The sequence below is a fragment of the Prunus avium genome, chromosome 4, assembly GCF_965620075.1.
Source record: "Prunus avium chromosome 4, drPruAviu1.hap1.1, whole genome shotgun sequence".
Classification (NCBI taxonomy): Eukaryota; Viridiplantae; Streptophyta; class Magnoliopsida; order Rosales; family Rosaceae; genus Prunus; species Prunus avium.
The window spans coordinates 13,226,791-13,239,794 of record NC_142287.1 but is presented as its reverse complement, the minus strand read 5'-3'; the positions used below and the strand labels follow the sequence as shown (position 1 = coordinate 13,239,794).

The window sequence follows — 13,004 nt, the reverse complement described above, 5'->3', positions numbered from 1 at the left end:
CATATAGATTGATACCATTTAATGTCTATGTTATATTGATATCATTATATGCATCATAAATTTGTTGATTACTATTGAAGCTTTTCATTTTGTTCATTTGCTGGTTTTAGATAGCAGTGAAAGTAGGTTTGAGTTATGGTTGTTGTCAAAGCAATCATCATCTCTGGTTGTAAAAGGTTTGTCTGGTGTTAAAATAAAATAGATGTTGCTTTTGGGGCTGATACCTTTTAATATCTATGTTATATTGATATCATTATATGCATCATAAATTTGTTGATTACTATTGAAGCTTTTCATTTTGTTCATTTGCTGGTTTTAGATAGCAGTGAAAGTAGGTTTGAGTTATGGTTGTTGTCAAAGCAATCATCATCTCTGGTTGTAAAAGGTTTGTCTGGTGTTAAAATAAAATAGATGTTGCTTTTGGGGCTGATACCTTTCTGCTCGTATGTGTCTCAGAAAAGAAGCGTGAATTCTGTGGAACAATTTTGAGGGTATTGCAAGACCCATAGTTATGTTGTGACAATAAGGAAAGAAAAGTACAACAAAGTTTATCACCCCATTTACAAGGCTTTTTCCAATTATAACAAGTGGACTATTGAAGTGATGTGTTTGGCGGTATAAACCTTAAAACTTTACGTTCAGCTTTCATATATAACTATGTAAAATTTTCGTAAGTTTGATGATTGCTAGCTACAATTTGTTATTTATCTCGTTTGTTCCTGTCTCTTTTCTTTCTTTAAAATATATATATAGTTTCGTTGTCTGAAAGAATTCAGTTAAAACTCATGCTCCTCCTTTTAAGCTTTGACAAAATCAGACCAAATATAGCGTGGTAGTGATAGGATAAACTAATTTCACACTTCACTCTTGATTTAGTTTGCCAAATGTTAGATCTGTTGGTACACTCTGTTAACTTCTCTGGTTGTTGCACCATGTTCTAATAAGTGGGTTCATCAAGATTAGTTTTTATTTCTTCCTTGTAATTACATTTGATTTCAAGGTATTTTGTTCTTTCAGCTGTCTGGATTGCAAGTGAAAATCATCTTCGAAATAATATCTTCAATGTACAAGGATGCCCAATTATGTACTTTACACCTTTGGGTGACAACCTGCTAATGTATGATGGGGATAGAACAGAGGACACCATTAACTTTCTTCAGAATAATCGGTATAAGATTTCCAAACCAGACTCAGTAAAGGATGAGATATGATTATGGTACGTTCCTTGACTTTTGTCTTTTACCAGAACTAATGATATCTATCTACATTGCGGATTACTTATTTCTGCTATAGTAAAAAAAAAAAAAAAAAACAGAAATTAAATGTTGTTACTTAAATCTCTGTTGCACATTGTCAAAATTTTATTACTCTCTCTGTATGTTAAAAATCTGTACATAAATCCATATCTATCTCGTGTGGCGACTGGAATCACACAGCACTAGGTATGTATGTGGAGAGTAAAACTTGTATAACTGAAATACTACTACATAATACTAACATGGTGTGTTTAACCACTCATAGAAAGTAATTTATCAAATTTTATTTTTTCATTTCCGATATAAAGCTTCAAATTTGATAAAATGTTAATGAATGGCTTCCTATGAGTGGTTAGACATTCTACGTCAGCGTGATGAAGTGGTATGACAGTCGCACGGTCTATAAGTACCAAGTTAAATTTGTAGAGCTCTTCTTAGAAAAACCAAACTAGTCAAACTAGAAGAACAGTAACTGGGAGGGAGAGAGAGAGAGAGAGAGAGAGAGAGAGAGATTGCTGGCCTTTTTGGTCAAAAGTTTAGGGCAAGAAGTATTTCAATTACTTGAAAGGTATGGAAATTGGAGTTAGGAATCCTAGTAGTGCTGGTGGTGTGTTGGTACTCAAAGGATTAGCAAGCCCAATTATTTTAAAAGCAATTATCAGGTGCATCTGTGGATGAACAAGACTGGAATGGTGCCTAAACGGCTGAATTTGAGGAACTATTATGATTAGACTTTCAAATGGTTTCATATCAGGAGCGACAACAGGGAATAGGCAGTGCTGAAATTATTCTCAAAGTAAATTGAACATAAAGTAGAAAGGAAACATAAACCGAAAATAAAAGCAAAATAAAGGTCTCTATCAGAACTCGGAATAACGAAGATGGGGCTGATGAGTCCATGACACCCGATCGATGAAGGGGCTCTGGTCACCCAGTCGGTTGCGTCAATTGTTCATTCCCCGTAGCTACTAGTGTAGTAACTGCATGAATAACAATAATTAGATAGACATTATATATAGATATATATATTGAACAGTTGCATCGACTATATTTCGTAGCTGTGGTTAATTAGGTTGATCAGCCCCCTCCATTCCGGCCATTGCTTCATGCATTACACCTCTTGACACAACTTTTTGCTTTCTTCTTTGAACCCTTTTGGATTTTGTGGGTTGGTTGGTCGTAACTTCTAAGTACCTCCAACTTTTGATGGATCATAGGCTAAGATGAATTGCCACGGCTGCTGGCGTCCTCCTTTTTGCCCCAGTCATGAAGCCTCAAGTGTAACTCAGCAGCAGCAATCAAGAAATGGACAGCCTGGATTGGAGTCAGAATGTGTGTCATGGCTTTAAGCGTTTTTAGCCGTAGACTGTCAGCCCTCTGCAAAATCTCCTCCAAACCTTGCTCCTTGGATGCCAGGACAGACTCAACTCGGTCCTCTTCAACTTCTTGCTCATGACCAGCATTAGTGCTCATCAACTCGGTAATCAAGTGTGACAACTCGACCATTGACGTGTCTGCCACTGACTCCTGCTGTTTGGCCATTTTCTCCGTGATGTCCCTTTCCTCCTTAACAGTCCTCCTCTGCAAATGGTCCACCTGCATGAGCTGATGCTGTGAGATATCTGCCAAGTCACCTGTATCAAGGCCTTCAATCAACTCTGTGAGTCGAGCCTCAAGTTGCAAGCCGGACTTGGAGTAAAAGAGATGAAAAGCCATGCTTGGTCGCCACCCACCAATCCAAAGGAAGGCATCCTCTAGGGAGGTTGTCCAGGAGGGCGAAAGCATCTTGAGAACGTCTTGCTTGACCCATCTGGACTTGGCCTCATAGTATTGCTCATAATGCTTCACCACACGCTCTACCAGTGTTCTTAAACTTGTATTAGTATTAGCTGCTGCAGTAGTGGTGGTGTTGCCATTATTGAGGTTGTTTCTGGTGGTTTGGTTGTTTTGGGAGGCAATGATGAGGTCTTGGAGATGTTGGTTTTGTTCAGCAAGCCAGCACTCAAAGAAATTGTGGAAACTCTCGTGCTCAACATCAAAAATGGTGTTTGTCATGGCTAACTCTGTAGCAGCTAATACAAAACAGACCCTACTACTTTTGTGTTATATATATAAATGTGTGTGTATGAATGGACAAAACCCACAGTCCCAGGTTTTATTATGCAATGTTTTTAGTTGAGGTTGGGTTGGCAATTAGGTCATGCTAAGAGGTTCTAGTTTATTGTACCTTATTTTATTTACTTCGTACCCAAGTTTCAGAAACGAAGGTGGGTCAAGTTGATGAAGCAGCAGAGAATACCAAGATTAGGAACCGTCAGCCGAGAATACCAAGACAGATATTTTAGATTGGCTTTGGCAGCGTTTGTCGTACATATCCAATATCCCATGCATCAAGTTCATTCATTTCATGTATGTTGATTGATATTTGTTTTTTACCCCTTAAAAAAGAAAAAGTCACAGCTCTAAAACAACTAACTACACACTAGTTTGTTTGTAGGTCCTGTGGGCGCTCTGCTTTCACACACTACTTGTATAGTGACTCTTTCTCACCATAAATATCTCAGTATCGTGTGCGCACACAAGCATGCCTACAAAATATCTCATAAATATGTGTATAAATACAACTGTGCTCCTCATTTAATAATCCAATTTTCTTATTCCTTTTTCTTATTTTATTTTTATTTTTGAGTACAACGATAGTCTAAACTACAATGGTGGGGGATTTTTCACACATACACAACTATAATGTTGTGGGGATTCGAACCTGAGATCTCTAGTCTGCAAGTCAACGTTCTTTTTCACTGGGCTAGACTCCTTTGACATTTCATTTTTACTTTTAGGTAAACTACAAATGACCCATAAACTATTGCCTTATTTTTCAAATTTATTTATTGATGATTAACAAACACATACGCAAACACAAAGAAACTCCATAAATTGCCCCCACCTTCAATGGTTTGTTAAATATTTTGTTCGCCTCAAGCCACTTGTATCCTTATTATTCAATTATTCAAATTCGATGAGAGGTCTAGTGGGAGGAGAGGAGCATGCTAGGATCTTGGGTGGTAGTGGTGAAGTGGAAGCGCTGCCACGAGGAAGCCACATAAATTGAATTTGGGTCATCTGATAGAAACGTTGAAAGATGTCGACCACATCACTTTTATTTTTCATCCCATATAACCACATCATACGAGTGCAATCATCCACAAATAACATAAACTAGCGAACTCCCAAGGCTGTAGAAACAAGGGAAGGTCCCCAAACATCATAATGAACTAAATCAAATGGCATAAGCCATTTATTACAACTCGAAGAGCAGGATACTTGATGACTCTTAGCTAAAATACAAGTCTGACATTAGAAAGCAGACTCATTGACATCACTAAATAATGCAGGAAACAAATGTCGTAAATATCCAAAGGAGCCATGACCAAATCAGCAATGTAGCAACCAAATTCGGCGATAATGAGAAGTTTCGGAGCTACTAGCACAAAGAACCCAACAAGTTGCCACATCATTCACATAATAAAGCCCTCCCTTTTAGTACCACGACCACAGATCTCCTAAGTCTGAATATTCTGTAGTAAGACAAAAGATGAATACATCAGTACAAAGCAGTTTAACTGCTCAGTAACTTGCGACACAAATAATAAATTACTAGATAAAGATAGAACCGGTAACACTTTGTCCAATGGAAAAAAAAAGTGTCAAGAGTATAGAACCAGGCCCCGTGACAAGAGCAGCAGCATTATTATTTGGGCCCAAATTTGGTGCGCCTGGTCCAGAGATAAAAACCAACATCATTTTGGGCTGCTAATTTGGACCTAAAAATGACGCCCTCAGCCCATTAAACGCGCCCAGCCCATTAAACAAAATAAACAGGCCAAAGCAATATCACTTGGCCCAAAGGAACAAATGGGCCGTCTCAAGAAGAAACTTGGGCCTCGAAAGAAGCCAAAACAGGTTTGAGCCAAAGGAACAAATGGGCTTGGCAACTTTTAAAAAGAGAAAAACCCGCAAAAGGAACAGACCCATGTGACCCCTGACTTGGAAAAGTCAATAACTTCGGCTGAAATTAAAGATTGAGCAGGGGCAGGTATAAAGAAGGATGTCTCTGAAAAAACTATGTTGCCAGGAGATCAAACTCCGTTTTAATTATTCAAAAGATATTTTCCTATTTCAGAGAAGACACCATTCTCAAGAGATAAGCAGACTCAGCCTCTGTGAAAAGAAGATAAGCGGGAAACAGGGAACTGTTCAAAAACTGAGAACTTACCATCTCAAAACTTCAGAGTCTTGCAAAAGCAGTTGAAAAAGAAGAAGAGCATGGCACCCCATCAGAAATACAGAAAAATGGTCACTTCAGGAACTGATCGTTGAGTGTTTGCTTGCCAAAAATGGATAGAACCCCCTTCTTTCTCTTTTAAAAATTAAAGATCTTTTGAGATTATTTGCCGCCCAATATTAAAAGAATCAAAACTCCCACTCAAGAACATTTCTTATATATATGAGAGAGGGTGAACAGAGCAAGGGGCAATCAACACAACCAAAAACTCAGTCAAAAGACAAACACTCAAAATGATCACTTGATCACAAGAATTCCAAACAAAGTCCAACAAACCCAGAGTTTGAAGCATTTCAATATTCAAAAGCTTTTTCAACAAGCTTGCAGAATCATCCTACCTTTCTCAGCAAAGATAGTTAGAATACTGCTTCTGATTTGAATCCCAGTTCACAAATCAACAATAACGAGATTTCTCTCGTTACAAATTTAGTTCAGCAAAAGCCAAGACAAGCAGAGTTTGAGTTTTTCTCAAATACGAAAACCTCAACAAATTTATGGAGAGCCCTGACTAAGCACCACAGGTACCACAGTACACCTCCAGCTCACGTCCAATCACTTCTATCCCTTTCAGACCGGAGAAATCCCAGTTCTGCCCGTCCAAAAGCCTGCCAGGGCTTGAAATGAATTAAAGCTCTGCCAAATTCAAACTTGGTATCGATTTGCAACTGAAGCCTAGCAGTTGAAGCTGTTAAGAGTCCAATCCAGCATAGACACATCCAGTCCAGCCCAGAACAGAGGCAACTACCCAGGCAGAAATGGAAGCACAGCCCTCCTCTTATCTTTGCATAGTCAGTTTTTCCTTTTTGAGCCTTGTAAAGGGGAGTTCTACCTTAAATTAGTTCAATCTGTTACCATCTACTCTGGCCAGAACTACCGGTTTTATATCGAGAAAAATCATAAAGTCCTTACTTGTCTAAGGCATAGAAAAGAACTTACTTGGGAGATATTCCTCACCCAAATTCACAATCGTTTTGTTTAGAGTCAATAGCTTGGGGCGCAAGTTATCCTTACTCTCAAAGTCTATTAGGATTGAAAAATTGCTAACGGTGGCACGCTCAACACATAAAGAAAGTTAATTTATTGACCAAACCAAGGTCTTTGAATTAATGGGGAACTTTACCCTACCATCACAGGAAACAAATCAAAATGGGTGAACAATTAGCAGTCAGAACATGATCAAGATGAGGCAGAACAGTAGTAGAGAATAAAGTAGAATTATATGTCATATAGTCAGTAGCTCCTTAATCAATAATCCAACGTGTATCGTGTGCATCATGGGCATGCGGCATAGGTGCAAGAGGTGTTGGAGTGCTTGAGACCGCGGTCACTGCCAGAGCAAGAGTAAAGGTAAGGTCGTCATGCCCAGTGGTGACGTCAGCCACATGAGCTTTGCCGCCCAGTTGTTCCTTTTTTAAATGCCTCCGTTCCTTCTCCCAATCTGGTACCACATGTAATGCCTAGCAGGTGTCGATAGTATGTCTCTTTTCACCACAGTGATCACACTTCAATTTGTCTTTTTCTACAGAAGTCAGGTGACGATACATAACAGCAAAAAAGCAAGACCATGTAGGCCAAGAAACCATAGCAGTGTTTTTCGAAGCAAACACAATAGCAGGTTCCCCAATCTTGGTGCCGGATCCTGTTGCGTCGATTCAGCTGCACCAAAATGGATTCAGCTGCATCCTCAACTTGTGATACTCGCAAGTGCACGAGCCGTTTGGTAGTATAGCATATGTAAGTGCGAGGTCGATCCCACGAGGATTGGTGATTGAATGATCCAATTCATTTTCCCTACACAAAACAGAAATGAAAAAAGAAAATAAATAAAACAAGAAAAAGGAAATAACTCAAGCAAATAAGTTCCCAAGTTCAATTAGATTAACGGATTGATTCTAGCTAAAGTATGATTAAGCCATGGTGTTTGGTCATAACCTTGTGTTCCTAATTCCCTAATTTGATCATTTGTTGTCTAACCTAAAACTAAGCATTAGGAACCCATTAAGCATAGAAGAACAATTTAAACAACCAAGCATGTATCTAATCCCTGTTGTCGAATGTCCATACATACTCTTCCTATTCATAGTTCAATTCGAATTAAAGCATGGTGTCTACTCTTAATTCAAACCAAGATAGCTAACATGCAAGCCTAAATGGTGATCAATCATTCAAACTAGCATATTAACTTATAAGCATAATGAATAAGAACAAAAATCATAATTGAAACTTGGAAACTAATTAAACTTGAATACTTAAGAAAGAATGTACATTACAAATAAAAGTAAAGTAGAACTTGAAAAACTTAAGGAGAATTTCAGCACAAATATTTCATTACAACAATTGAAAACTAGAAAGGAAACTAAGAGAATTTGAGGGAGAGAAGGGAAGGGAGCTCTAGATAAGTGTTTGAGAGCTCCCCCCCTTGGGGTGTGTTTTGAAGCTTGAAGGCTTCTCTATTTATAGGGCTAAGAGGGAGGAACAACATAATGAAATCCAACACTACCATTCCTCTTTTAATACAACCCATAACTCACACTTCATCTTGTCTATGTTAGTGTGGTTGGAATCAATCTCATCCCATACTTCTTTTACTGCACCTCAAGCTTTCTTCACATGGGATCAAAGGTGATCAATTGTGGCTGCCTTTTGCTGCCAACCCATGTGGTCTTCTTTTGGTTGTTGAACAAAAACGAGTCTTCTGAACCAGACTTGGTGTAGGAAGGCCAGAGGTTTCAAAACTTATCCAATGGGGCTCAAATTTGGATATGTTATAGTAGACACCCATTGGAACAACTTCTATGACGAAAGTATTCCCATCGGAGCAGTAGAAGTGTGCGTTTTGGGCCTTGCAATTTGGCTGCCGAACAGAGACTGGAATTGACTTCATTTCATTTATGCTTTACATGCATGCACATGCTTTCTCTTTAATAGCTCCATTATGTACCAACTTGCTCCTTTAGAATTTCATTGCTGGAATGCCTCCCCACTTCACTCATTATGTTGGATCCAAAGTCAGTTGCAACATGGGTGAGGCACATGGCTTAAAGGAGGAGACAAGGCTCAAAGCTGGCAGCTGCAAATCCTCCTGAGCATGGTTCAGTGTTGGACGGGCTAAGGACTCCACATATGTTCAATTGGGCTGAATTCTGGATATGTTATACTAGACACCCAATTGAACAACTTTCATGAAGATCTTCACCTCATCCGAGCCCCAGAGTTTGCTGATCCAAGGCCAAGAAGTTGACCTACGAAACTGGGCTGGAAATGGGCTGTAGCCAAAATGTGTTTGTCTTTAAGCTCATATTCCTCATATGCCAATCAGCCCTTAACATGCATGGATTGCATCATTTCCTATCCAAAGTCATCATTGTTACCTAAATGTCAATTAACTGAAAGATAAACACAAAAAGGATTAAAAGCACAAGTTTAACTCAAAAACATAACCAAATCATAAGCTAGAAGGGTACAAAATGATATACAATTATGAACCGATCAGATCCAAGCATAATATTTTGGCGTTGAGCCTCCTGACGGACCATAAAAAAGATATTTTCGATACTTGGAACTTTAGCACTCCATAGAATATCATTGCGTACCTTGTCATAAGTATCGTCAAGGCCAGCCAAAAAATCATACACACAATCTGCCATAACAGCAACCTGAAAAGTCTTCATATCATCAGCACACTTCATTTGAAAAGGGCATCTCTTGTCCAATTCAAGCCAGATTGCCTTAAGTTTGGTGAAATAGGTAGAGACATGACGACCTTCTTGCTTGAGACGAGTAGCCTATCACCGCAGTTCATAAAGCTGGGATATGTTAGAGCCATCATAAAACATCTTATTAACAGAATCCCAAATTTCCTTAGTAATAGGTAGAGTATGAAACATATTTAACAAACTGGGTTCCATAATTTGCAGCATCCAACTTTTCACAGTAGCATTAACAATTTTCCACTTCCCAAATTGTGGGTCTTGGGAATCAGGGGCATCAGTGTCGCAAGTCAGGTAATCCAATTTGCCTGTAGTAGCATGAAGTTCGATCATCAAAGCCCATATCTCATACTTGGATCCATTCAATTTGAATCCCATGGGTAGATTGGTGGATGATTCAGTACGAATCGTCACAATAGGGATAGAAGAAGAGATTTTAGTGACATTCGACATGGTGATAGATGGCGGCGGCAGTAGAAGATTAGGTGGCAACAATGACAGTAAGAGATATGAGACGGCGCAAGCTTGGGTGTATAGGCGGCACGGGTTTAGGTGTATAGGCTAGGTGTAGCAGAAATATGTATTTTTTAGGATTAGGATTTTGATGTTGTAGAGACAGATCGGAACCCTCTCTAATACTAACTCAAAAGTAATTAATTAGGGTTTAAAATGATATGTTTATTATTCTCTCAATGAGGGATATATATATTATATACATAGTGGGTACAAATAGGAAATATATGCAAAATCTCCTAATTATACTCAAATTAGATAATTACAATAAAATACAAATTCTATTCCTAATAGGAACGTTGACTTTGACTCACACCAACAATTTATTCCCTAGGATTGCCTTCTTTGTCCCAGAGGATTTGTAGCCAATATGGCCTCGATGGTAGCTTTGGGAAATGTTGGCTCTCTCTTGGCTGCTGGAAAAACACCTTAATTAATGAAAAAATTGCCATTTTTTCTGATGTACTGAACCATGCGTCAAAAATTGATGGTATTCATCTTGCTGAATGACAAAAATTTGTAAAGATATTCATCTATAGACATTGCGACATGACTCACCTTAATGCATTGTTGTAGGTCTTAAACTTTTGTTTTAAATTTGTGTGCCTCTTCTTATTGGATAAGTACTTCATTGTGGCCGTAGCTTAGAAATGGGTTTTGTGTGAGAGATCAAGTTGCACAATGAGGAAGAAAGTCGTTGTGACTGATAGGCAATTGTAGCTGTTTTTAAATGCTACTTTATGTACCATCATTTCTGTTGGAATCAAATTTACATTCATATAAAGTATTCCTATTTGATTTTATTTCTTATATTTCTTATGGCTTGTATGTGTCTTCACTACAGCTTGTTTGGTATGGACGGAGACTTTGCAGCAATGGTTAGCTTTTACGCAAGGAGCATGGCTTTCTGTTAGTCATTGATGATGTAGGTCCTCTTGAGTTATTCCGCAGTAAAAACTTGTGAAACCTTTTTAAGGCCTATCTTGTAGACACATCAATGACTGTCATAATTATATTACGAATGAATTCTCCAGTTATACTGAAAAATCAACTTGTCGTCGTTGATTTTATTTGTCTATCGTAAAGGAAAAACGTTGGTCTATTTCTTCGTTTTCTTTTGATGTAAAGAAGATATTATCTTTGACTCAGGCTCATGGAACATTTGTTTGTGGCAAAAATGGTGGCGGAGTGGCTGAGCAGTACAATTGCGGAAGAGATGTTGACATTTGTGTTGGGACTTTGAGTAAGGCTGCAGGTTGCCATGGTGGATTCATAGCATGCAGGCAAGTACGAACTTAGAAAGGAAACATGGTGTAGAAGGGAAATTTGGAATCGGGTCTCATTGGAATCCTCATAAACAGTCCATAATATCTCTATTGTAGGGAGCGAAGAAGAGAAGGCTCTGCAATCCAGCCAGTTTTGGTTCCATCTCTATCTGTTTGTGAGTGATTTGGAGATCACTCTACAACTGCATCAAACTTTGTTTATTATCAATGAACTTGAGTTCGTTGAAATCCGGTTTCCATGTGACTGCACTTGACAAGTCTTCGTTTTAATTTTCCTTTGTGCTAAAGTATATTTACAAGTTTGGGTTGTATTCATCTTGTTCATTTTGTGTTATGATGCTTTGCTGTATGACTTCAATACCCATCATCTTTTAGAGGAATGGTATTTGATGCTTCGCTCCTGTTGTGTAACTTTTTAGGTGAGACCCAAAGGTATCCACCGCCGACAGCAGTGACTAATCCCTTTCGCCGCGGGAGCTCTCCCAATGGAGGTAAACGGCTGGCTACCACCACACCACATCTCATGGTTTCTCCTGTCAAAGTTATTACTTATACCCCTTGACTAAATTGGCAATAGGTTGAGTTAAAATCATGCAGGGTCTTAAAGATTAATTACCATAACAAATTATGTAGAAAATTATTGGTCATACATGAAAATAAAGCCAAAATGCATGTACAAAGTTTGGAAATTGAAATCTAACTCATTACAATCATGAAAAATTTGGGACTATACTTTAGTTCCCCCTCCACAATGGATGAGTTGAAATTATATTGTTTCTTTGTGGACTTTAAATTATTTTATTTTATTTTTCACTAAGCTAAGAGTGACATTAAGCGCAACACACACAAGAGCTGCACTCTCCCTTCGTGTCAATTTCCAAGAAATTGGAATCCATGGCTCAAATGGATATGCAAGGCTTTAGGATTTGATTTTTTTAGATTCCAATAGTTCATAACTGTACAGAGAATGAGAGTACCAAAACATATTTACTGTAAAGAAGTGAACATCACTTCATTTAGGATGTATGTGGGCCTTCATAAAGCTCCTTTACACCTTTTTATTTTATTTTTTTTTTAAATTCCTTTTCTTTTATAAATTAACAAGGGCTGAACGAGACATCTTAGTACTCACATGTGGCAGGTCGTCAGCCTTAAGTTAGCATTGGTGATATTTTGATGACAATGCAGTTCCAGTTTCAAAGCTGTAATTTGGGGTTTAGGGGTTTTAGGGTTGGGGAGCTCATTAAGTTGATGGGGAGAGTGTTGGTCTTGGACTTGGAAGGAGACTTGGGTGGAAGAAAAATAGGAGAGGCAGAGGGTTTAGAGCTCACAATATCGCATATAGTGGCAGTCTTGACTGGGCACCTCTCAGTTATGAGAAAAACTTAGTTATCACGCATGTTATAGCATTATTGGCTGGGGGTAGCAAAATAGTGCTATCACTATTTTATGGAAGTCTATGGCCTTAGTTACAGGCTACATCAAGTATGCGTTTCTTTTTCATCTTTTTTTTTTGTTGGTGATAAAATGATGAAACCACCAAACTTCTATTGCCCTCGTTCATAATTTTGCTATTTCAGGCCCTAAATGAATTTTTCAGACTCACCAAAAAGAAACAAAAAATTTTTGTAATTTTATTATCAAATCTAATTTTCTTCATTCTAATCTTTGATCATTACTTCTTAATAACCTGAAAATCTGAATGTATTTTTTTGATACTGATACCGGCCAGAACTAGAATGCCATTTTTTTGATTTGTATAGGCTGGTGAAATAATTTGAGGCCAGCTGCTCAAGGCATAGTCTGTTCTCTGAAACCATCATATGCAACCCTGTATTGCACTTGTGCATGAAAGCTCTAAGGCATGCATACGGATCACTGAAAGTAATAACTT

The 13,004-nt window shown here is 38.2% G+C and overlaps 1 protein-coding gene and 1 pseudogene across 1 annotated transcript; one reads left to right on the top strand and one right to left on the bottom strand.

Annotated features, from left to right (window-relative positions):
* Positions 1-2,006: 2,006 nt before the first annotated feature.
* LOC110753719 (protein DOG1-like 4) lies at positions 2,007-3,511 on the bottom strand. The gene has a single exon (XM_021954667.2). The coding sequence runs from the start codon at positions 3,309-3,311 to the stop codon at positions 2,475-2,477; it is 837 nt and encodes a 278-aa protein (XP_021810359.1). The 5' UTR covers positions 3,312-3,511; the 3' UTR covers positions 2,007-2,474.
* A 5,845-nt stretch (positions 3,512-9,356) lies between these two features.
* Positions 9,357-11,652, top strand: LOC110753718 (8-amino-7-oxononanoate synthase-like; annotated as a pseudogene).
* The last annotated feature ends 1,352 nt before the right edge of the window (positions 11,653-13,004 follow it).